The 25,474-nt window shown below is 37.9% G+C and overlaps 1 protein-coding gene across 3 annotated transcripts in view; it reads left to right on the top strand.

Moving 5' to 3' along the window:
* Positions 1-25,241, top strand: part of LOC148879458 (zinc finger protein CONSTANS-LIKE 9-like) — a 33,923-nt gene extending 8,682 nt beyond the window's left edge. For all 3 annotated transcript variants that reach the window (XM_088960995.1, XM_088960992.1, XM_088960993.1), the window contains exons 3-6: positions 1,443-1,658; positions 8,502-8,717; positions 23,274-23,584; positions 23,787-25,241. In XM_088960995.1, coding sequence (XP_088817121.1) covers positions 1,443-1,658; positions 8,502-8,717; positions 23,274-23,584; positions 23,787-23,916 — 873 coding nt within the window. In that variant the 3' untranslated portion in view covers positions 23,917-25,241. The remainder of the gene's footprint in view (positions 1-1,442; positions 1,659-8,501; positions 8,718-23,273; positions 23,585-23,786) is intronic.
* Positions 25,242-25,474: the final 233 nt, after the last annotated feature.

Here is a 25,474-nt window from a genome sequence, read left to right as displayed (position 1 = left end):
TAAGGAGGCTGAGATGGATGAGTGGCAAGACTAGAAAGGACAAAATCAGAAATGAGTTCATTAGAGAGGACTTGAGAAGAACTTCAACTACTGACAAGATGAGAGAAAGTTGATTGAGATGGTTTGGTCATGGTTATGGATGAGCAATAACTGCACCGGTGAGAAGGAGTGCATTGGTGCAAGTAAAAGGCTCTATAGTATCTTACCTTTCAAAAAAAAAAACAAAGTGCAAGGAGAAGACTAAAGAAAATGTAATATGAAGTGGTAAAGATGATCTAAAGGCTTATAATTTGACAGAAAACAGGGCTCTTGATAGAGCACACAGTAGCAGGACAGGATTCATGTAGTTAACTGCAAATAGCTGGGATCAAGGCTGAGTTAAATTGAGTTGTTTTCTAAATTCTAATTATAGAAGCTAGTATCAATAATTGAAAATGGTATCAATATAGTACCCATTCAAGGACCTCACCTAATAGCTTAAGCTTTTAGGTTGAATGGTTCCTTGAGATGGTATCAAGGAACCATTCAACCTAAAAGCTGAAGATGTTAGGTGAGGTCCCTGAATTGGTTTTTATTCTCTAAAATGCCCCTCACCTGAAAGCCCATTGGGCTTGAAGCATGGATAATGACAGCCCACCCATACCTTGTTCTGAAATTTAATTAATTGTAATGGGGGCGACCAGGATTGAACACTAGACTTCTTGGTCAAACAGGCTTTGATACCATGTCAAAGAACCGTTCAACCTAAAAGCTTAAGCTGTTAGGGAAGGTCCCTGAATAGGTTTTTATTCTCTAACAAATATGAAAGAATCAAACATTAAAAGTAGAATGAAAACAACATTACGTGGTCTATTTGGGAAAAAATTGGGAGGGGGTACACCTATTCTGAAAATACCAACTGTTTTTTGATTTTTTATTATATCTGGCCTGCCTTTGCAAGTCATTTTTTGTAGACCTTCTTTCTATTTCATTTCTAAGTTATTTTGTGAAGAAGGGATGTCCTGAAGAGGAAAGTATCCATATTCTTGAAATTCTGAGACATCTATAATGCTACTATTTTTTGGGAGTTGAACTTAACCTCGGTGTAATCCCATTCAGAATTGACATGAAACGGGCATGTTTCATGTTATGGAGTGGCATTGTTAGACCTGTGATCATATTTCATAGTTAACTTTGACCATAGCTCTTATTTGCTACAAGATTATGATAGGTCCACCCTATTAAAAGTGAACACAAAGGATTTTATTGTTACAAGGGAATTTTTGTGCACTAAATGATGATTAAATTTATTTCAATAGACTAAAATTAGGTGGTAATCTAGTTGAGGCCTTAATTTCTGATAAAAAAAGTGTAGTTGAGGTCTTAAATCTTAATATACACGAAGAAGTTTGAGCTACCTATTTTTATTAAGTAAATGTGAATTTCTTTGTCCTGTCTTGCAGCTGCAATGTCCTGGAACAAAAGACATTGGACTTGGCAAAGATTATGATCCTTGCGAAGACTTCAATGTGGCTGATGTTGACTTAAATTTTGAGAATTATGAAGAACTTTTTGGTATATCTCAGAATCAATCAGAGCCGCTCCTTGAGAATGGTGGGCTTGGGATTAAGGACATGTCTGGTGCTGATTCCAACTGTCAAGATGAATTTATTGCAGAGGTACTCTCTCCATAACTTGTTCTTCTATTTTCATAATCATTAATCATGTCTTTTCTTATGGTCTGCCCTGAGATTTGAAGCTTCCATTATCAGTTTTGAGTTATCAGATTCCATATTTTCTTGAGAGTTAGGGAAGACATAGGTTTGAATTTGATAAACGTTGGAGCCAAACCAACCAGATTGGACCAATCTTGGCTCCTACCCACCTTTCTATGAATAGAGAAGGATGGGGTTTTGTTGAGGCCATTGTTTTAAAAGGTATACCTCAGGCATGCCTAGGCACATTTTAAGATTTGCACTTCAATGCAAGCACAATGACTTTAAAAAGGCGTGCACACCTAGTGCTGAAGCTGAAGCTGTTAGGTGAGGTCCCTGAATTGGTTTTTATTCTCTAAAATGCCCCTCACCTGAAATCCCATTGGGCTTGAAGCATGGATAAGGACAGCCCACCCATACCTTGTGCTGAAATTTAATTAATTATAATGGAGGCGACCAGGATTGAACACTAGACTTCTTGGTCAAACAGGCTTTGATACCATGTCAAGGAACCGTTCAACCTAAAAGCTTAAGCTGTTAGGGAAGGTCCCTGAATAGGTTTTTATTCTCTAACAAATATGAAAGAATCAAACATTAAAAGTAGAATGAAAACAACATTACATGGTCTATTTGGGAAAAAATCGGGAGGGGGTACACCTATTCTGAAAATACCAAATGTTTTTTGATCTTTTATTATATCTGGCCTGCCTTTGCAAGTCATTTTTTGTAGACCTTCTTTCTATTTCATTTCTAAGTTATTTTGTGAAGAAGGGACGTCCTGAAGAGGAAAGTATCCATATTCTTGAAATTCTGAGACATCTATAATGCTACTATTTTTTGGGAGTTGAACTTAACCTTGGTGTAATCCCATTCAGAATTGACATGAAACGGGCATGTTTCATGTTATGGAGTGGCATACTGTTAGACCTGTGATCATATTTCATAGTTAACTTTGACCATAGCTCTTATTTGCTACAAGATTATAATAGGTCCATCCTATGTAGTTAAGTTAAAAGTGAACACAAAGGATTTTATTGTTACAAGGGAATTATTTTGCACTAAATGATGATTAAATTTATTTCAATAGACTAAAATTAGGTGGTAATCTAGTTGAGGCCTTAATTTCTGATAAAAAAAGTGTAGTTGAGGTCTTAAATCTTGTAGAGAAGATGGGCCGAATGGCCCGTAGGCTGTTTATCCTTTTTTATCTTTTATGTTCTTTGCTGTAATGGGCCTTAATCTGGGCTTTATTCTTTCTTATGCTATGTCTTTTTAATTCTTTGCCCAACTAGGGGCTTCTCTGTAAATTACTAAAGTTTAACTTAATGAAATAGAATTAAGGGAGTAAGAAAAGAGATTATGTTCGACAATCTCTCTCTCTGAACCCAAGTTGCCGCCACCTTCTTCTTCTTCTTCTCTCCTCTTGAATTCTGATTTCTACTAATTTCTTTTGAATTTTCGCGACTTTCTAAACAGTCATTTCTTCTCAAAAGGCTGTTTTTCTTCTTGGTATCAGAGAAGGCTCGTTTTTCCCTTTTTTTCACATTTTTCCCATACACGGTGTGTGTGGAGAACTGAATCGTATGAATAGTTAAAGAAATCTATATCAGCCTAGTTGTTAGTGGTTTCTGGAGAGAAGGGGACTGGTTTTGTCGTGAGTGCTCAGTGACTAGCTTTGTCGTGTTGCCCAAAACCCTATTTTTCTGGAGAAATCTGATTGCGGGCCCCACAGGGAATTTGACCTGAGCGCTCAATGACTGAAGGCCTTCTCATTCTTCTTCTTGAAGATCGAATCAAGTGGGGTGGTGTTCTGTGAAGTCTACAAGGAGAGGTTGAGTTTTCTCTGTTTTTCCCAACTTCCGAGTGTGACGCAAGTTATTGGTGCGACTGCATAGAGGTTGGCTCACAATACAGTTTTTGTTCTGTCTTCATTTGTTGTTATTCGAAGTTGTTTGAAGTCATTTTTGAAGTATTTAAGAAGATGAACTCCTCAGACTTTGAAAACAAGCATGTTGCTGAATCCAGACAAGTTCTGGGAGCCTTTGTAGACTCTACTGGCTGTGACCACAGTCAAGCTGGATGGAACTAATTATCTAGCTTGGTCACAATCAGTAAAAATTCATATTTGTAGTAGAGGCAAATGGGGTTTTATCTCCAGGAGCAAAAAGGCTTCTCCGGAAGGTGATCTATCATATGAAAAGTGGATGCAAGAAAATTATAGTGTTATTGGATGGCTTGTGAAATCAATGCAACCATAGATTAGTCAACACTATTTGTGGATGAATTCAGCAAAGGAAATTTGGGATAGTGTTGCTGAAACATATTCCCAAAAATTAAATGTGGCCAGGGTTTACAAGTTGAGAAGTGATGTGAAGAATTTGAGACAAGGGGAGAAACCATTAGCTGTATACTTCTCAACACTGAAGTTTTTATGGCAAGAAATAGATTTGATAGAAGCTGTAGCCTGGGACACCACTAAGGATGCTGAGACCTATAGAAAACTTGTTGAAAGAAACATGATGTCTGAGTTCTTGATAGGGCTAAATCCAGAGTATGACATTACAAAGCAAAATATTTTATCCAATGATAGTGTCTCACTGTCTCAAGCATATGCCTTGGTAAGTAGTGAAGAAAGCAGGAGACTTGTCTAGATCCAAGGGGCTGGTCTAAATGATCACTTTGCTAATATGGGAGTGAAACCCAAGGGGGTTGCGGGGACTCCAAGTAGCTCAGGGAATAAAGAAATTATCTGTGAATACTATAAAAAGCAAAACACACTAAAGACAAGTGTTGGAAATTGCATCTTGAGCTCCTACCACTTCGGTTTCAGAAGAAGTCTGATAATATAAAGGTAGGGAGTGCCAATGTTGTTGTTGGTCTAGATAGTGACAGATACCAAACTGAAGAGATGACGACTAGTGAGCTATGAAGGCAGAATATGAGAAGTTTGGTACGATGGTCAGTCACCTAGAGGGTGTGACCTCTTCTTCCAACCCTCCAGGAAATTCAACCTCTTCTGCATTTGCTCATTCAGGTATACGGGCTTCTGCCAATCATACAACAATTTCAGGTAATCGTCCCTTGGATTATTGATTCTTGTGCTTTTGATCATATGATCGACCTTTCTACTTTGTTTGTTTCATATGATTTACTTCCTGGACGTGACAAAATCACCTTAGCCAATGGCTCTCTTGCCCCTATCTCCGGCAAGGGAACCATCAATGCTACAGGCTCCTTGGTTATTCCTTCTACTCTTCATGTACCCAGACTAAATACAAAATTGTTATCTATAAGTAGCCTAACTAAGTCATTAAACTGTTGTGTAACCTTCTTCCATTCCTACTATATTTTTCAGGATCTGGAGTCTCAGAAGGTGATTGGGAGTGGCCGTGAGGCGAATGGAATATATTTGCTGGATACTCCTGGACAGTGCCATGAACAACCTAGAAAAACTGCTTTTGGGGTCTACATCTACAGAGTCCATCAGTCGAGTCATGTTATGTCATTTTCGTTTGGGTCATCTTTCTTTTTCTGCATTAAGTCATTTATTCCCAGAACTGTTTAAGGGAATTAGTTTGTCCAGTCTTCATTGTGAGTCTTGTGAATTGTCAAAACATTGTAGAAACAATTATCCTTTGAGTAATAAAAAATATTCTCCTTTTAATATTGTGCACTCTGATGTGTGGGGGCCTTACCACTTATCTTCTATAGGTGGCTACAAATATTTTATCTTGTTCATTGATGACTTTTCTCGATTCACTTTGATATTTTTTATGAAGTTCCGTGATGAAGTTCCCAGACTTGTGAGGCAATTCCATGAATTTGTCCTAACCCAGTTTGATACCAAAATTAAAATTTTCAGATCCGACAATGCAAAAGAATATTTTGAGAAAAACCTGACCTGTTATCTCATTGATTTAGGGGTTATTCATCAAAGCTCCTGTGTTAGGACCCCAGAATAAATGGAGTTGCTGAAAGAAAAAATAAACATATTGTTGAAGTTGCAAGAAGTATTCTATTTGCCTCACATGTCCCTACAAAATTTTGGGGTGATGCTGTTCTCACTGCTACCTACCTTATAAATCGTATGCCATCCAGGGTTTTAGGGTTTAAGTCTCCCTTCAGTCTTCTTCACCCGGACAAGGATCTTTTTCCTATTCCTCTTCGTGTCTTTGGTTGCACTTGTTATGTATATATCCCAAGTGTCCAGAGACATAAATTTGAACCCAAAGCCCACAAGTGTATCTTCCTTGGTTATTTCCCCACACAGTGTATCTTCCTATTCCTCTTCGTGTCTTTGGTTGCACTTGGTATGTCTCAATGGATGTCACATTCGATGAGCTTTCTTCCTTTTATGGTTCTTCTCTGGAGAGACATTGTCCAAAGGGGGAGGATTTGTCACAGGTGTTTGCTCCTCCTCTTCCTGTCCCAGTTGAGTCTTTTGCTGAGTCTCTTCCTCCTTCAAATGAGTCAAGGGAGGATCAGTCACTTCACTCTCATTTCAGTGTTCCTACTCCTCATCCTTTACCTCATCGACCTCTTTTTAATCCCAGGTTGTACCAACAGCATAGAACCAGAAATAAGTAGATTGTTTCCCCTCCAACACATGAGCCTCATGCACATCCAATTACAGATGAGACAACAGGTACTGTTACAGGCCCTTTGGAGCCATCCTTCCTAGACCTTGATATCCCCATTGCTATTAGGAAAGGAAAAAGGAAGCATATTGCACATTGCATTTCCAAACACCTTTCTTATAGTTTGCTCTCTCCTTCATATTTTGCCTACCTTTCTTTTGTTGCTTCTAACCCAATTCCTAGGTCTGTGTCAGAAGCTCTTACTATTCCAAAATGGAGGGATGCTATGAGAACAGAAATTGATGCCTTGCACAAGAATGACACTTGGGAAGTGGTTAATTTTCTTGAAGGGAAGGATCCAGTAGGCTGTAAGTGGGTTTTTACTATCAAATATCATGCTGATGGCACCATTGAAAGGTACAAGGCTAGGTTGGTTGCAAAAGGCTATACACAGACATATGGGATTGATTATCTGGAGACCTTTGCCCTTGTTGCCAAGATGACTTCTGTGAGAGTTCTGCTATCTTTGGCTGCACACTCAGACTGGCCACTTTATCAATTGGATGTAAAGAATGCATTTCTGAATGGAGAGTTACATGAGGAGGTCTATATGTCTCTTCCTCTAGGGATGTATGAAACAGATATGAAAGGAAAGGTCTGCAGGCTAAAGAAATCTTTTTATGGACTCAAGCAGTCCCCTAGAGCATGGTTTGAAAGGTTTAGGGCTGTCCTTGTTAGCTTTGGTTATGTACAGACACAGTCTGATCATACCCTCTTTGTGAAGAGGAGAGGATCCTTGGCTGTTTACCTGATTGTGTATGTTGATGATATTGTTGTGACTGGTAATGATGTCTCAGGGATTAATGATCTCAAATCTTTCCTTCATACAGAGTTTGAGATCAAAGATCTGGGGGAATTGAGATACATTCTTGGCGTAGAAGTTGCTAGATCCAAGGATAGGATCCTTCTCTCAGAGAAAGTATGTTCTTGATTTTCTCTCTAAAACAGGGAAGATGGGTGCTAGACCTGTTGCTACTCCTATTGATATGAGCCATAAATTCTCTGCTTCAGATGAAATATTGTTAGAAGATAAGGGAGTCTTCTAGAGACTACTTGGAAAACTTCTTTATCTATGCATGACTCGACCAAACATTGCATATGCTGTCAGTTGCATCAGTCAGTTCATGCATGCTCCCAGGGATACTCACATGGCAGCAGCAGAGCGGATTCTGTGTTATTTGAAGAGCTCCCCTGGAAAGGGAATTCTATTTGCTAAGCATGGCCATATGAAACTTGAAGCCTACACAGATGCTGACTGGGCCGGAAACATTGATGACAGAAGATCTACCTCTTGTTACTGTAGCTTGGTGGCAGGTAATATTGTCTCTTGGAAGCAAGACACAATCAGTTGTTGCTCGATCTTCAGCTGAAGCAGAATACAGAGCCATGGCTCATGGAGTTTCTGAACTATTGTGGCTTAGATCCTTGATGGAGGAACTGGGTATTGAGCATGATAAGCCAATGATGTTTTACTGTGATAATCAGGCTGCCATCAACATTGCTCACAACCCAGTGCAACATGACAGAACTAAGCATATTGAAGTTGACAAACACTTTATTCGAAAAAGAGTGGCTTCTGGAGAAGTGTGTCTACCTTTTATCACCTCTGAAGGATAGTTAGCTGATTTCCTCACCAAGGGCCTTCCCAAGGCTAACTTCAGCATGATACTGGCAAGCTTGGCATGATTGACATCTATGCTCAGCTTGAGGGGGAGTGTAGAGAAGATGGGCCGAATGGCCCATAGACTGTTTATCATTTTTTATCTTTTATGTTCTTTGTTGTAATGGGCCTTAATCTGGGCTTTATTCTTTCTTATGTTTTGTCTTTTTAATTGTCTACCCAATTAGGGGCTTCTCTGTAAATTACTAAAGTTTAACTTAATGAAATAGAACTAAGGGAGTAAGAGAAGAGATATGTTCGAAAATCTCTCTCTGAACCCAAGTTGTCACCACCTTCTTCTCCTTCTCCTTCTTCTTCTTCTTCTTCTTCTTCTTCTTCTTCTCTCCTCTTGAACTCTGATTTCTGCTACTTTCTTTTGAATTTTTGCAACTTTCTAAACAGTCATTTCTTCTCAAAATGCTGTTTTTCTTCTAATCTTAATATACGTGAAGAAGCTTGAGCTACCTATTTTTATTAAGTAAATGTGAATTTCTTTGTCCTGTCTTGCAGCTGCAACGTCTTGGAACAAAAGACATTGGACTTGGAAAAGATTATGATCCTTGCGAAGACTTCAATGTGGTTGATGTTGACTTAAATTTTGAGAATTATGAAGAACTTTTTGTTATATCTCAGAATCAATCAGAGCCGCTCTTTGAGAATGGTGGGCTTGGGATTAAGGACATGTCTGGTGCTGATTCCAACTGTCAAGATGAATTTATTGCAGAGGTACACTCTCCATAACTTCTATTTTCATAATCATTAATCATGTCTTTTCTTATGGTCTGCCCTGATGATTTGTAGCTTCCATTATCAGTTTTGAGTTATCAGATTCCATATTTTCTTGAGAGTTAGGGAAGACATAGGTTTGAATTTGATAAACGTTGGAGCCAAACCAACCAGATTGGACCAATCTTGGCTCCTACCCACCTTTCTATGAATAGAGAAGGATGGGGTTTTGTTGAGGCCATTGTTTTAAAAGGTATACCTCAGGCATGCCTAGGCACATTTCAAGATTTGCACTTCAATGCAAGCACAATGACTTTAAAAAGGCGTGCACACCTAGGTCACCTTGTGCTTTGGCACAAGTTCATGCCTTTTTAAGTTTGCTTTTTTATTGCTTTTATATACATTATTATGTGTTCCACACTTTTGTAAGCTGAATTACCTTTTATTGGTGCTTTTGCACTAATAATAATCAATTTTAAAAGAAATAAAAAGACAAACACCTTTTGATACCTAAAGCCCTAGTTGTTGCAGATAGGACCTCAAATAGCAAAGTTAGGAACTGGAGTTGTTCACTTGAAGAGTTAATCAAGAAGATCATGGGCACCATTCACTTTGGCTGGTGTCAACTGATCAATTCATTAATGTTTCTCATCATAGTTATTTTGATCCTGCCACCTTGTTTTTATAATCATTGGCAGGGGAGTTACAATTGACATACACCTTTTGTATGGTATCTCACTGTACAGGATTATACATGTACACAGTGATATGATTTGAAAGAATGAATTAATATACCTTACATTTTTCTCAAAAATAATACAACTGATCTCTAATCCCTAATTATAAAACAGAATGAATTATGACCAAAAAACCCAACCCCCTTGTATATACAAGCTAAAAATTTGGGTTAGTGGCCTTCGAACTAGGGGTAACAATTTGTGTTCTCGTGTCGTGTTGAGGCAGGAACATTTGAATATATGGGTCGACAAGAATACAACACGATTAACTAATGATGTTAAATTTTCAAACACGAACATGACCTATTTATTACACATGTAACATGACACGACCCGCATAGCATGAATTAATATGATTAACCTATTTAATTATTTACTAAATGACACGTATTAACCTGAATTAATAAGAAATCAACATGATTAACCTGTTTAAATTAAACAATAAATAGGTTTTAATAATAAAATAAACGCTTAATAATTTATTAAATAAATTTATAAAAACCATTCAATGTCATACTTACCATAATAGTATTTCATCCAAATATACATAACATGATCTAATACTTGAAACTTTTGGGTCATAAACAGGTCATTTTCAAGTTAAGTGGGTCAACTTGAAATTGACACGTTTATTAATTGTGTTAAATGGGTTGACACGATTTTGACACAAACATGATCAAGGTAAACCCAAACCCACTAACTTTGTCTTGTGTTCAAGTTGTGTTCACGTATCATGTCAAATATTGCTAGCCCTACTTCAAATGTTCGCATGGGCTTGTTTGACTTGCTTGTTTGATAGCTCTTACAGAAATTAGAGCTATCAATGTAGATGTCCCAACCACCTAGCATTAGGCATACAGTATGTCTAACATCACATTAGCCAGTAGCTACTTGGAGTAATGCAAACAGGAGATAAACAAACACGTGGAGAATTTTACATGCTTGAATTGTTGAGTGCTTAAAACACTTTATGGTGATGTACTTTTCTTTGCTTTTACTTTCACAGTTTCACTTTGAATTTGTTTTCTATGTTCTACATATACATTTTGGTTTTAGTTAATAAGCTTTTTAAAGCATTTAATTTCTTCTAAAGTTCAGTTTTTCATATTTTATTCACTAATGTTATTTATTTATTTTTGAATTAAAAAAAAAGAAAAACTTGTGCTTTGCTTTGTCCAACCATGCACTTTGCTTTGCACCTTGTGCCTCAAGTGCTTGAAGGTCCTTACAGTTAAATGTATAGAAGCTACTGAGCTGGCTGCACCACCACTTCATCTCAACTAACCTGAAGCTGCTTAATGTCCAAAAAACCAACCCATATGAGCATGACTATGTGCATTACCCAATTAGCCTGCTCCATTGTCCATGATTAAAAATAGTATTGGTAGATTGCATTTTCTTTAGTTAAAAATTTTTAGGCAGGTTCTAACATACCCATGGATCACTCTGTTATTTTTCATGAGATTGTGGTTTCTAGTCTTAGATCAGCCACTTTCTACAGGTTAGATTTGTATCTGGTCCACTTCTCCTAGACCTCAAATTGCCATGACTGCATTGGGCAACAACCCATTTTAAGAATGTTTTTCAAGAAAGCATTGACAGAGATCATTTCTTTAGTATGGTGACCAGTATCTATAAAATTCTGGTTTAAGTGCTGTCATTGAGATTGAAAGTGGTCCTCCCATCATTGATTAGCCAGTTCCAAGGGGCCTTCATTCAAGGTAGAGAGATCATTGATCAAATTTTGGTAGCCAATGAATGTGTAGAGGAAATGAAGAGGAAAAAGAGAGGCTTTGTGTGTAAGTTGGATTTGGAAAAGCCTATGATTTGGTAGATTGGTCCTTCCTACTCGAGGTTTTGAGGAATTGTGGGTTTGGGGATAGATGGTGTGCATGGATTGAAGGTTGTTTACACACCATCAAGCAGGGCTTAAGGTAAGGAGACATAACTAAGATTACATCACTCCCCCTCAAGTTGGGGTGTAAATATCAATCATCCCCAACTTGTCACAAAGATTGTAGTGCTGCATGGAGTGTAATCCTTTCGTAAGAATGTCTGCAAGTTGTTCCTCAGAGCTGATGTAGGGAGTGCAAACTTCTCCTTTTTCCTATTTTTCCCTAATGAAGTGTTTGTCAACCTCTATATGTTTAGTTCTATCATGGAGAACATGATTGGCTGCAATGTTGATTGCTGCCTTATTGTCACAGTAGAGTGACATAGGGTCACTGAAAGGAAAGCCCAATTCACCCAAGAGATTATTTATCCATAGAAGTTCTGCCACACCATGAGACATGGCCCCGTATTCAACTTATGCACTCGATTTGGCCACCACACTTAGTTTTTTACTCCTCCAAGTAAATTTCCCCAAACAAAAGCACAATAGCCACTAGTGGATTTTTTGTCATCCACAGAACCAGCCCAATTTGCATTAGTGTAAACCTCAACTTTCATATGTCCATGTTTTTCAAATAGGACTCCAGTCCCAGGGAATTTTTTTTAAATATCTAAGAACTCAGTATGCTGCCTCCAAGTGTGTGGTCCTGGGAGCATGCATAAATTGACTAAGGACTCCCATTACATACGCAATGTCAGGTATTGTCATAGATAGGTAGAGAAGTCTGCCTACCAATCTTTGATACTGCTTTGTGTTTGCTATGGGCTCATCACTGCAATCACCAAGTCTGTGGTTAACATCTATAGGAGTGTCAGCAGGTTATGCTCCAAGCTTCCCTGTATCTTTCAAGAGATTTAGAATATATTTACTCTGGGAGATGAAGATACCCTGATTTGAGCGGGCAACTTTAATTCCAGGGAAATAACATAAAGGCCCCAAATCCTTCACTTCAAACTGAGTAGACAAGAATCTCTTCAATCTCTGTATCTCCGAGTCCCAGTCACCGGTGATAATAATGTCATCGACATACACAATTAAAGCTGCCATTCTCCCTTGTTCTCTCTTCACAAAGAGTGTGTGATCAGACTGGCACTGCTTAAAGCCCATTTGTTGAACTGCCTTATAGAACCTACTGAACCAGGCCCTTGGAGACTGCTTTAAGCTATATAGAGATTTCTTCAGTCTATAGACTTTCTGCTCATTTCCCTTAGCACAAAAACCTGGAGGTTGGTCATGTACACTTCTTCTTCTAAGTCACCATTCAAAAAGGCATTTTTAATGTCCAGATGATGAAGCTCCCAATCTAGATTTGCAGCTAAAGAAAGAAGGATTCAGATAGAATTCATCTTTGCTATAGGTGAAAAGGTTTCCACATAATCAACTCCATATACTTGTGAAAAACCTTTTGCAACTAGCCGGACCTTGTACTTTTCCACTGTGTCATCTACCTTATGTTTCATAGATAATACCCATTTGCACCCCATAGGCTCCTTTCCCTCAAGAAGATCTACCAACTCCCACGTGCCATTTTTGTGAAGGGCATTGATCTCCTCCATTGCATCTGTCCACTCAGGAATAAGTAAAGCTTCTACAACACTTTTGGGAAGGGAAACACTGTCAATAGTAGAGAGGAAAGCACGGAAAGAGGGTGAAACATTCTCATAGGATAAGGAGTGAGCCATTGGGTGGTGAGTGGTGCATGATCTGACACCCTTCCTCTTAGCAATAGGAAGGTCCAAATCACAATTAGAAGTATCAATATCAATAGGTTTAGGGACATAAATTGGAACAATAGTACCTGGATGTGGTGACGGATTCAACCCTTGAGAGTCCGATGGCATAGGTTGCACAGCTTTAGGATGTTCTGTGTCTATTGAACTTTGTTGACCTCGACCTTGACTTTTGTACCGCTGTCTATGGAAGACCTGGAATGGAGGAGGGTCAAGAGGAGAAGGTAACAAAACCTCTCTGTTTCTCCTCACTTGGACTCTCCCCCTTAGGAGAAGCAGGGAAGAAAGACACATCTTCAAAGAAAGAAGCATCCATGGATACAAAGTACTTTTGGAAATTGGGTCAAAGCAACGATAACCCTTTTGGGAAAGGGGGTAGCCAAGGAAAACACAAACAATGGCTTTGTATTCCAAGAGATGAGATGGCATTCCGATTGATAAGATAAGCCACAATCATAACAAAATCCACCCAAAATCTTTTGGAAACATTCATGTGTATCAGCAACCCCCGAACCACCTCTAAAAGATGATGTTCTTTCTCTTTGCAACTCCATTCTGTTGAGGGGTTCTAGTACAAGAGCTACGGTGAAGAGAGCCACAAGTTTCGAAAAATTCCGTGAGGTCACCATGAAAATACTCTCTAGCATTGTCTGACTGGAAAATTTTAATCTCTGCCTGAAATTATGTGTACACCATATGTTGGAAGGCTTTCACAAGTTCAGGAACTTCTTCTCGAGAGTGCATAGGGTACACCCACGTGTATTGAGAGAAGTTATCAATGAAAGAAATGGATTTTCTATAGCCATTCTCCGTTGGAATATTTACAGGTCCCCAAACATCAGAATACACAATGGAAAAAGAAACATCTGATCTTTTATTACGTAAAGAAAATGAAGTTCTAGAATGTTTACTTAGCTGACATACTTGACACTGAAAATCATTAACTGACACTGATTTAAACAATTCTGGAAATAAGTATTTTAAAGACTCAAAGGACATATGACCCAAACGATTGTGCCACAAGGTAATCCGACTTTTATTTGATTGACTCAAAGGTTCTGAGGCCGCAAGATCAACTTTATTCTCCAGCACATAGAGACCATTCACCATGTTCCCTTTACCAATCGTCCTCCCGGAGGCCAAATCTTGAAAGACACAAGATTGAGGAAAAAAGGTCACTGAGCAGTTCAAAGAGTGTAATGCTACTAATAGAAAGTAGATTAATAGGTAATTTTGGAACATGTAAAACATTGGAGAGAGGTAAGCCGAATGGCAAAGATATAGATCCCCGACCAGCAATGGAGGAGAAGGATCCATCGGCTAGTCTCACTTTATCTTTGCCAGAAAGAAGGGTGTATGGTTGAAAAAAGGTTGACTTACTAGTCATGTGCTTGGAAGCACTAGAATCAATAATCCATGGAGATTTAGAGGTATCAGTATACACATGGAATGTAGAAACTAAGTTACTTGAGGTAGAAGCGAAGGAGGTTGAAGGAGTGGGTCCAAAATCTACTTGTGTGAGAGCCCTACTATTATTGTTCCAAATGGTCACACGGAAGGCAGAGATAATATTTTCCTTGAGATCAGACCTAGGGGGGCCATGTAATTGTTCCAAATGCCCACTTCGTCTTTCCATGTAATTCCCAACATGTCTCCTGTATGTGACGGGGTTTCTGACAATGAATGCACCACAGTTTATCTTTATCATCAACCCTTTTCTGACCATCTCCCCCTTTGGCTGAATTAGTATTACTTCTTGCAGCTAAAACAATGGTCTCCCCCTCGGGGGGGTTCATGGCAGATTTTCTACTTTCCTCGGGCTAGACCAGAGCATACACCTCTTGGACAGAAGGAAGGTCCTTACTGCCCAAAATTTGAACTTGAACGGGTTCATACATAGGATAGGATTAAGCCCTAACAAAAAGGCAAACACCCGCTGCTGTGACACTAACTGTTTGTAAGCTTTGGCATCCTTTTCACTCTCCCAGTCAATGTTCTGATAGTAATCTAGCTCTTTCCAGATAGATGTAAGGGTAAAGTAGTAGGTGGATAAGCTTCTTTCCCCTTTTTTGCATGTTGCCGACTCGGCTTGCAATTGATAGATTCTGGCATAGTGTCTCTGCTCAGAGTAAGTTGACCTTGCTTGTTCCCAAATTTCCTTGGCTGTCTCAGCCCACATAAAATTCTGCTTAACCGATGGTAGCATAGTAGTCAAAAGCCATGACATAATCATGCAGTTTTCCTGGTCCCACTTATCATATTCAGCAGTATCGGTTCTAGGTTCCTTCACTTTTCCATTGATATACCCTGCCTTACCCCGGGCTGTGATGTACAGCCGCATCTCCTTAGACCATGTCAAATAATTTCTGCCATCTAAGGGAGTAATGGTTGTTGGAAAGTTCATAGAGTCAAGGCTGCTGTTCATTCCTCCCTGGTTAAAAGATGTTCCAGAAGTTGCAGTCTCTTCGGAGGCCATAACAGGGGCTGCAAGCAGAAGTTTCAGACTTACAACCCTCCTCACACACTCACTAACACACAGCCCCCACTGTAAGATTTAATGTGAAAAAAAAGATCCACGGTAAGTCAGCACCTGCTGTCACAGATTTTCAGGTCCAACTGGCCTCACAAGGGTTGCAGTCACAGTAACACAGCTCCTGCTATCAAGAATTTACAGGTCTCTCCGACCTCACAAGGGCTAGTTTAAGCCACACAAAACATCTATAATTCTGCTGGTGTATTTGTTGATCTGAACCAGGTCACACATGACCTACACAGGTTCTTTACCTACACAGTTTTGGATCACCGACCTATAGAGGTCATTGAACTTGCCTACACCATTCGGCTAGGGCAGATTTTAGGATGTTCTTGGTAACAATACCAAGAGCCAGTGATAAAAGAGAACTTCAGTCAAGGTTCCTGATCAGTTCGACTAGTTTTGGAAGTTACAGTCAAGAGAAGAATGGGAGAAAAGAGGAAACACAGCCACCCTCAGTCAATCATCCACCAATCTGAGTTTGAATTTTCTTCTCAGTTTCTGTTTAAAAGTTAATAGAATAGAGTCCAGCAACAGTTCTCAGTGCAGGTCGAACCAGTTTTCTCATTCTCAGTCCAGGTATGTGGTTTGAAAGATCTTCGATAAAAAAAAAAAAACTTTTTTACAGAGTGCGGTCCTGTTCTGATACCATGATTTTGTTCAAGAGTGAAGAAGAGAAGAGAGGAGGAGAGGAGAAGGAAGAGAAGAGAAGATGGAGATCGAAGCAACAGTCCTGGTGGCGCCAGTCTTTTTATTTAAATAATAGAGCGACCACATAAGAGAGAAAAAAATCTGAAAAGACATAAGTGCCCTTGCGGCACATAATTAAGATTACATCACTAAGCTAAAGATCAACTTCAAGAAGAGTTGTGTAGCTAGAGTAAACTCAAGTGGGGAAGAACTGAGTGCAATAATAGATTCCCTAGGTTGCCCTTCCTCTAAATGGCCAATGAAATACCTCAGTATCCTTTAGGAGACCACCCTCAAGAAAGTAGGTTTTGGGCACCTATAGAAGAAAAATGTGCTAAGAGGCTAGCAATGTGGAAAAGGAATTACATTTCTCTAGGAGGAAGGATAACTTTGACAAAATTCACTTTAACAAATTTTCTAGTCTACTACCTTTCAATCTTTTAGGATGCCATAGAGGGGGGTGTTGAAATTAGAGAAGGCTATGAGGGATTTGTTTATGAGATCTGGGGGAAGGGAGGAGAGATCATTTGATAAATTGAAAATTTGTGTGTAAAGGTAAAGAACAAGGAGGCTTGGGATTAGGTAATATAGGGAAGAAGAATTTTTTTTTTTTTTTTTTTGAAGGTAAAGTGTTGTATTGCAAAAAGAAAGCCAAATACATCAGCCCATGTACAATTGTTTTAGAAGAGTAAAGTATAAATTGTATTAATATACAAGTATGGTCCTCTGTACAAGAAGATTCTGTACAAGAACAACCCTTAAGGACCCCAAAAAAAATTATATTCAAAACAGAAGAAGAAAGCTCGTTAGAATTGAACCATGTGAGACCCTATAATTGAGAATTTACAAAAGGATCTGAGAATCAGTTAAAAAAGGGTCCAGCTTGCAAAAAAGTTAAAGGCTGGACACCATGAAAAGCTCTTTTTACACTTACCAAGAACACAGAGAACCTAAAACTTTGTTCTTGACTGAAGTAATGATTGCCAAAAGTCCGGTTGTTCCTTTCCTTCCTTAGAGCCCATAGGATAGCGGTTGGAAAAATCCTCAAAAGCAGATTGCCCCTTACATTCAAACCCTTGAGAGACCACCCCTGAAGAAGCTGAAGGGATGAATTAGGCAGGCAAGAACAAATGCCAGAGCAGGATAAAGCCATTTCCCAAAGCTGATGAGAAAAACTGCAATGGATGAAAATGTGATCAGAGGATTCAGGGACCTCATTGCAAAAAGGGCAACAGATGCTAGGAAGTTGCATCCCTCTTCTGAGCATCTGATCTGTAGTTAGGAACTTATCAAGTGCTGCAGTCCAAACTGGGAAGGCAATTTTTGAGGGTGCATAGGATTTCCAGATTACAGCCCAAGAGAAGTCTCCAGCCTCACCAACCATAAGGTTGTTGTAGAAAGATTGAGAAGAGAACTTACAAGAGGTCTCCCAAGACCATTTTCTTTCATCATATGACTGGGGGTTGGGCTTGAAACCATGAATATGGCTTGGAAGCTCTGTTAGAGGACCAATTTCCCAATCATTAAGATTTCTTCTGAAAGTAGGGCCCCAAATAATCCCACCATTCACTGATTCAAAGCAATTTTCAACCACAACATCTTTATCCTATGCAATATCAAAGAGAGAGGGAAACCTCTTACTCAAAGCAATGTCCCTAGACTCCCCACACCATTTGTCAAACCAGAACTTGAAGTGGTTACCCTTTCCAACCTTGCATCTAATCCCCTTCAAGAAGTGGTTGTGGTGATGGCCGATGGAGAGAGGCTTTGGCATGAAGTGGTGGAAAGCATACATGGGCGAGTAGACAATGGTTGGGATGCTGGTCTATCATGGAGAACGACGTTATCTTCACCATGGAAAGCCATTCATGGCATTCTTCCTCAGTTTTTAAGCCTTACTAGGTATAATGTCTGTACTGGAGATTAAGGTTTTATTTTGGGAAGACCTTTGAATTGGTAATTCTACCCTTGAGGACCTTTTCCTTTTCATTATTTAAAAATGAACTTATTCAAAGGTTTGCTTCTTTGTCTCCCTCCTCTGGTATTAACTGGAACTTGGGTTTCAAAAGACATCTAAGGGAGCACAAGTTTGACCAGGTTGCTTCACTTCTGAAAATCCTTGAACCATTTTCTCTGTATCCTTCTTTCCGGATTCTAGAATTTGGAACCCACCCCAAATGTGTTTTCAGTTGTGCCTCTTCCTTTTCCTCCTTGTGCAGTATGCTTAGGGATGCCAATGGACTAGTTTGGGTTGGACCCCATCCAAATCAAAATCAATTTGGGCGGATTTGACGAACCAATAAGACATTGAATTGGAACAATCCAGACTTAATGGTCCAAATTATTTATTGGATTGGATTGGGCCTGGTCCATCCATAATGAATTTATATTGGATTGGGTTGGATTTAATCAATATCTGGTCCATTAATAGAAGATAAGAATACAGGTGTCAACGGGCCAAGTTTGGGTTGGAACCAATCTAAATTAAAACTAATTTGAACAGATTGGATAGTCCAGACATTGAATTAGACCGATCCAAAATGATCCAGAGTATTCATCGGATTGGTTGGATTGGACCTGGTCCATCTGTAATGGACTCATATGGGACCGGATCAGATTGGACCAAATCTGGTCCAATTGGCACCCCTACTTGTCCCCTCTTTCCCCTCCAAAGAAGTCTGGGCCAAACCCATACCACCTAAGGTTAGTGCTTTTTGTTGGGAAGTCTACCATGTAAAGCTAAACACTTTGGATGCCTTGCAAATTAGATGACCTAACCTTTGCTTATCCCCAACTGGTGTTTTCTTTGTAAAGCTAGTAGAGAGAGCTGTTATCATTTGTTTGTCTCCTGCCCGGTGGTTGAAAATCTTTGGGAAAAGCATCTATGCAGGTCAGTGGCCTATTCGACCCTTCTTTCTTCAGCTGGTCTAAGTGGAGGGGTAGAATATTGTGGAGGTCTTCAAGGACTGCGTTGATTAGGACCATCTGAGAAGGAAAAAAATGCTAGAATTTTAAATGACAAAGAAAAAAACTTGGAGGTTCTATGGGTCTGCATCAAAACAAGGCCTATATATTGGGCTAAAACCTAAAAGCTGTTCTCTGCATTCTCCTTCGATGATATATGGAGGAATTGGGAAGCGGTGCCACTCTCAGACACTAAAGCCAAGCCTAATCCAGAATGAGCTCAACCGGAAGAAGGGTTCTTAAAACCTAACTTTGATGGAAGCAGTCTTGGTAATCCAGGCCATCAGGTATAGGGGGTGTTATAAGGGACGAAGATGGGAATATAATTGCATTGTTTTCTGGCCTAGTTGGTCTAGGGGACTCCATCTTTGCTGAGTTCCAAGCAGTTCTGCAGGGGGTGCAGCTTGCAAAACAGCTAAATGTAGACAAATTGATAATTGAGGGAGATTCCAAACTGGTAGTTGGATGGCTAATAGATCCAGACTCTGTTATTTGGACCTACAAGGAAGCTGCAAAGAAGTTAAATGGATAACCTCTAATGTGATTGTAAGAGTTCAGTGGCAAAGTCGGTTGGCTAATGGCTTATCAGATTCTTTAGCTAAGCAAGGGGTTTTTATGGAATCTATCTTTTGGCTGATAACAAAAAAAAAAAAAAAAAAACTCCTTTTAGCTGATGCTATGGGGGTATCTACCCCAAGACTATGTGTTTCAGACTAGGCTCTATGCCTCTTGTTTGTTTGTTTTCTTTTAATCTTCAGAAGCATAAAAAAATAAAAAAAACACCATCTTTTGGGCTCAATTGTAAGCTAATCTGTACCTGAGGCTGCATCTTGCGCCTCCTTTTGGGATGCCTGTCTATAACTGAAGTTTAAATTTAATCAATTCCATCCTGAACTATTTTAGCACAAGTATTATCTTGTGCCAAATTGCAGCATCCGGTTGACTAAGCAATTACAGTGAAAATATATATATATATTTTTTTATCTGTTCTCATAAAACCAAAGAAAACCAGTCTTGACCCTTAAAAATTTGAAATTTTATATGATATCGATCATCATCAGGATCCATATCATGAGAATCTTATATGATATTATTGATCAAAATATATCCTCTTTGACATTGACTAGTCATAGTGATCCTGAAGAGGCATATGCAGCTTATGAAATCTCCTGATACGATCTTGGTTTTCTTTGTAATGTTATGCAGTTCATGGGCATGTTCCTTGGTTTGATCTTTATATTCTTTCTTAAAACAATTCATGGGCATCATGCATCTCTTGTTCTCTAAGATTTTCCCTTGCATGAAATGATAAATAAGTTTAAGATTTCCATACATCTCAATACAAAGTTCATGGGTGAATAACTGAGGCAGTTTGGCATTAGAAACAAAGATTGAAGTATCGTATGGTACACCTAATACTGGGCGTATCGTATTCGTATCCATGCTCATCGACATAGGATACACTATAACTCTATGTGTATCGAGGGATATGACCCGGTACTGATACGGAGGGTATCAGACCCTAATTTGATGAAATATTCAAACCCTTGATCAAGGTTCGTGTCGTGTCGATACGTCAGTAGAGAGTATCGGCCTGTATCAGTACTTTTTTTTAAGTTTTATTTTTTTTTTCAAAACTGGTTCAGAGGGGTCGGTTTAAGGCCCGGCTACCCTCTGAACCAGTGTCTAACCCAATACAACCCTTGGAGGGGCATATCGGTAAGCCATCGACACGATATGTATCGGTCAATACGAGCTGATACGTATTGATACTTTGAACCTTGCTCTTGATTTAAGATTTAATTTCCCCAAAAATGTAATAAGAACTTCAAATTATAAAATTAATTTATTTTATTTATCTTAAATGATTTATATATTTTATTTTACATAAAAATTATATGTTAAAGTGAAAGCATATTTATAATTTGAAAAAATAGTTATTTTTTTATATTAAAATACTAAATAAATAAAATTTCCCAAAAATTTAAAAAAAATTGTAAATTATAATTATAAAAACTGAACTAAATAATTTAAGAGTTAATTTTCCCCAAAATTTTAATAAAAACTGAAAATTATAAAAATAATTTATTTTATCTACCTTAAATGATTTATATGTTTTATTTTAAAACTATATGTCAAATAAACAATTGTATGTTAAGAATAAAATATAGTTATTGTTTAGAAAATAGAGATTATTTATATAAAAATACCAAACAGAAAATTAATAAAAATTAAAAATTATAATTATATAAACTGAAAGAGTGATAATTATTGTATGATATGTACATCTTCCAGAGTCCATGTAAACTTATTAAAGTGTGCATTTCCCATGTATTTGTACCTCATTCATAGTTAATTCAGCTTTAGATTTTGTGTTATTAACATATTTATTTGATTTGTATGCATTTCCCTAGCGTGTCCAAGCATTTTTCATATCTTTCGTCCGTATCCATGCGTTTCCACAGCATATCCGTATCTGTATCCATATCCAAACTGTCTGATATGATACTCGATGCCAATAATTTAATCCTTGATTAGAAAGACATATTTCTGCACATATGCTTGAGTTTGACTCATAAGACTCTTCAGAACCATTCTGTAGCATCCAAAGGAAGACAAATTGATCATAAGTCGCATGTCTTGACTCAGAAGTTTGAATTTCTATCTTTAGTTTGAGTGGTTGTCTTGATGTTAGTGTTACAGCTCATATGGGGCTGGCTTAAGCAGATCTTAAGTGTGAAAATTTATACTTTAAAATCTAAAATTTTGGAATTCACAACACATTATTTCCTATCATTTAAGCTAGCTCGTATAGTCATATTGGTATTGTTATTAGAACTTTTATTTATATGTCTAAATATATTTGAAACATTATAACCTGATTGCATATGCTTATTGTCATTACAATTCGCTTCAAACAGCATTAATCCTACACTAGTGCTGGTTGGATCTGGCTGGCATTATTAGTCACAGTCGAGTGATGTCTTTTATAGCCAGAGAGCTACCATTGACCTTATATGGACAGGCACATAAGAGCAACTTTTTCTTTTATATCATATCTAAAGCATGTTTAGCTTATTTTGGTCATTAAGAAATCAAAAGGAGTAAGGGACAATTACCAATAAAAACCGAAGGGATACTGAAATTCCATAATATATCCACGTTTTGTGCTTAATACTGGATAAAAAAAGAAACTACAAGTCTTTATCTAATTAAAGTTTTAATTAACACAGGTGAAGTGCATATTTTATTGGTTGCAGATTGGATAACTTGCAGGAAGATTGGAGTTATATGACCAAGGCTCAAAGAGCAAAGACTTGATGTTAGCTAAATATATTGGTTCTAGTGGTAAGATTATTGAGAAAAATTGTATAATAAAAGCATAAATATTGGATATTTAAGTAAATAATCCCTATTTGAATTGAGATGACTCCTTAGGTTTACTCAATACTGATCAATTCCTTGTGACCAGAACTAACAATTATTGCTAAGACTTGGTGGGATATCTATGCATGTGTTTTTTGTGCATTAAGCAATTTTAGACACAAACAACTAACTATATGAGACATCTTCCAATTACTATGATATGAATCCAAATTACTTGAGTACAAACACATCTATTAAGCTCTGAATAAGGTTATCCTTTAAGATCATCTATATGTTTCTGTGAACAAAGTTCACTAAGTATGTCTCGGGGGTGTCTTGGTCAAGAGCCAACACTTCTGAATGATCGAAAACGTTTAATTTGGAAGTTGTTGAACTTGGTTTGATTGTGTCAATCTAATTTTGTTGTAAATCTCTGGTTTTATGTAGAAGTCATGTCAGGCACCATTTTGCATTGCCTCCTGAATTGCATGGTGCAGCAGCAGTGCCTACTGCACGTGAAGTGATGATTTCTTATCAATAAGCATGCCTTTGTTATTTAGTAGGTTATCATCTGTAATTAGTTGTAAGGGTACTGTTAAATGTAAATGTACTTATTGAATGGACCTATATTGTCTTTCCCAGGGCTCTTCAGCTGGACAGAAAAAAGCAATGCTGTCAACATGCAGCAATGCGGCATCTGCTGATTCCATGATGAGTTCTAAAACTGAGCGGAACCTTTATTATTCAGCTAGGCAAGCACATTCTGGCCTCTCATTTTCATTTTCTGGAACGACCGGAGAAAGTAGTGTTGGAGATTACCAAGATTGTGGAGTATCCTCAGAGCTTCTTATGGGTGAGCCACCATGGTATCCTTCCCACCCTGAGAGTTCATTCCCAGCAGTTAGCAGGGATAGTGCTGTCATGCGCTACAAGGAAAAGAAAAAGACACGGCAGTAAGTATTTTCTGCAGGACTTATTGATTCATTCATTCTTTTCTTTTTGGTAACCCAAGAATTGACTATAAAGTATAAACTATTACATAAATATGAATATAAACATGTTTTACATGAAAAAATAATAAAAGCAGAAACAAATAGTACATGAAAATATAGATATGCACATAAATATTTCACAAATCTTTTTGCTGACAAACAGGTTTGAGAAGAAAATAAGGTATGCTTCTCGTAAGGCAAGGGCTGATGTAAGAAAGCGTGTGAAGGGGCGGTTTGTTAAGGCTGGTGATGCTTATGATTATGACCCATTGTGCCAAACAAGAAGCTTCTGAGAGTATAAACTAAACTATACCTTGAAGGAAAGAAGGAATGGCTTAAGATCAACCTGGAAAGTTAATATTTTCAGAGAGTTTATATGTCCTTGCTTCCCTTTGTGATGACAAGCTGTATCATTGTTCAAAGGGGCAAGGCTGATCTAATAAAAAAGGCAGATGTTAAAGGTGGGCTCTAAAACCACATGTAGAAAAGTTTTGGTCTTCTGCCAATAATGATGCCACTGTGAGTCTTTGACGAAGACATTGGAGATGCCCTTGCCTCCATGCAACTTGACCTGTAAGGATCGTAGTTACCTTTCCTTTTCCCTTTCTGTTGGTCAGAACAAGGTCTAAAGTATCAACATGATTCAGCCAATACCAGCAATATGTATCCTTTCTTGGGCTAAGATATATGATATACCAATTAACTTTTATAGCAAATACATATCTAAATACAATTTTATGATAAATATATATTTTTAAAGTTATGCATATTAATTAATAATAATGGTTTTTTTTTTGTATTTTGGAGTTATGTTTCAGCATTCCTGTAAATTATCTTAAAGGTTACATTTTTATATAAAAATTTATTATGAGTATGTTAGTTTTGCATTGTAAATTATAATCGGTCCATGCCCAATATGTTGATTGCAATGTATTACGTAACACAATCTATTTAAACGTGTTTTTTGTGTTATACATTATTTATAGCCAATTAAGCTTTATAATTTGTGTTATTGGTGTATTTTTAAGTTTTATTGGATTTTCCTACCATATTCGTCCATATCTTAACTATTTCACCATATCCTAGTATTTCCCAAGTATCTCGATGCATCTCTCAAATTTGTCTTTCCAAAACTTTTTATGATGCTGATGCTTTGAACCTTATATTTGGCCCTTACCAGAAATCTAGCTGCTACCACCCACCATCATGGCCATATTTATTCTTCTATACCTTTCTTTTGTGGGTTCTCTTCCCTGTTTTTCTTATTGGATATCCGCTGTTACACTATGCCAAGATGTTTGAGATATCTGCTGCCAGGTGGATGGAAATACGTTGTTAGATGATCAACTGTGTGGAACAGGATCTTCTATGCATGTTATTACAGATATATTTTATGTCAAAGGGGACCATCAATCATGTAGGATAAAAAACTGTAAAAGGGGGAAAACAAACTGGTTCTGTAAATTTGGAGTCTTATTGGCACTTTGAGAACTAAGTGCTCTTGGATGTGTTAAATTCTCAAATTTAGTCAGTGCCTGTTCTGTAAATGCATTTAATGCTAAAGATTATCTTTGTCAGTATTGATCTCAATGAATTTCTTTAGTGATGTTTGATGTTATTTATGCTTTTATGAAGATCTGAAGGTAATTGGGACCTTGTCATGGTGAACAACAAATTTTAAGCACTGCTTTAGAAACTTCAGTGATTCAAAACGTTGCATTCAGAAATTTTTTTGTCAGCACTTCTCTGGTTTTGGAATTAGAACCCGAAAGAGAACACATTTTGAAGCTGAAATGTGTTATCTGTGTTATTGTGCTATGCCAATATATGTGTTATTTTGTCACATGCTGA

This window comes from Nelumbo lutea, chromosome 1, assembly GCF_056320005.1.
Source record: "Nelumbo lutea isolate HS-2025 chromosome 1, American lotus-T2T, whole genome shotgun sequence".
Taxonomy (NCBI): Eukaryota; Viridiplantae; Streptophyta; class Magnoliopsida; order Proteales; family Nelumbonaceae; genus Nelumbo; species Nelumbo lutea.
The sequence above is the reverse complement of the archived record's forward strand: the minus strand, read 5'-3'. Positions and strand labels throughout refer to the sequence as shown.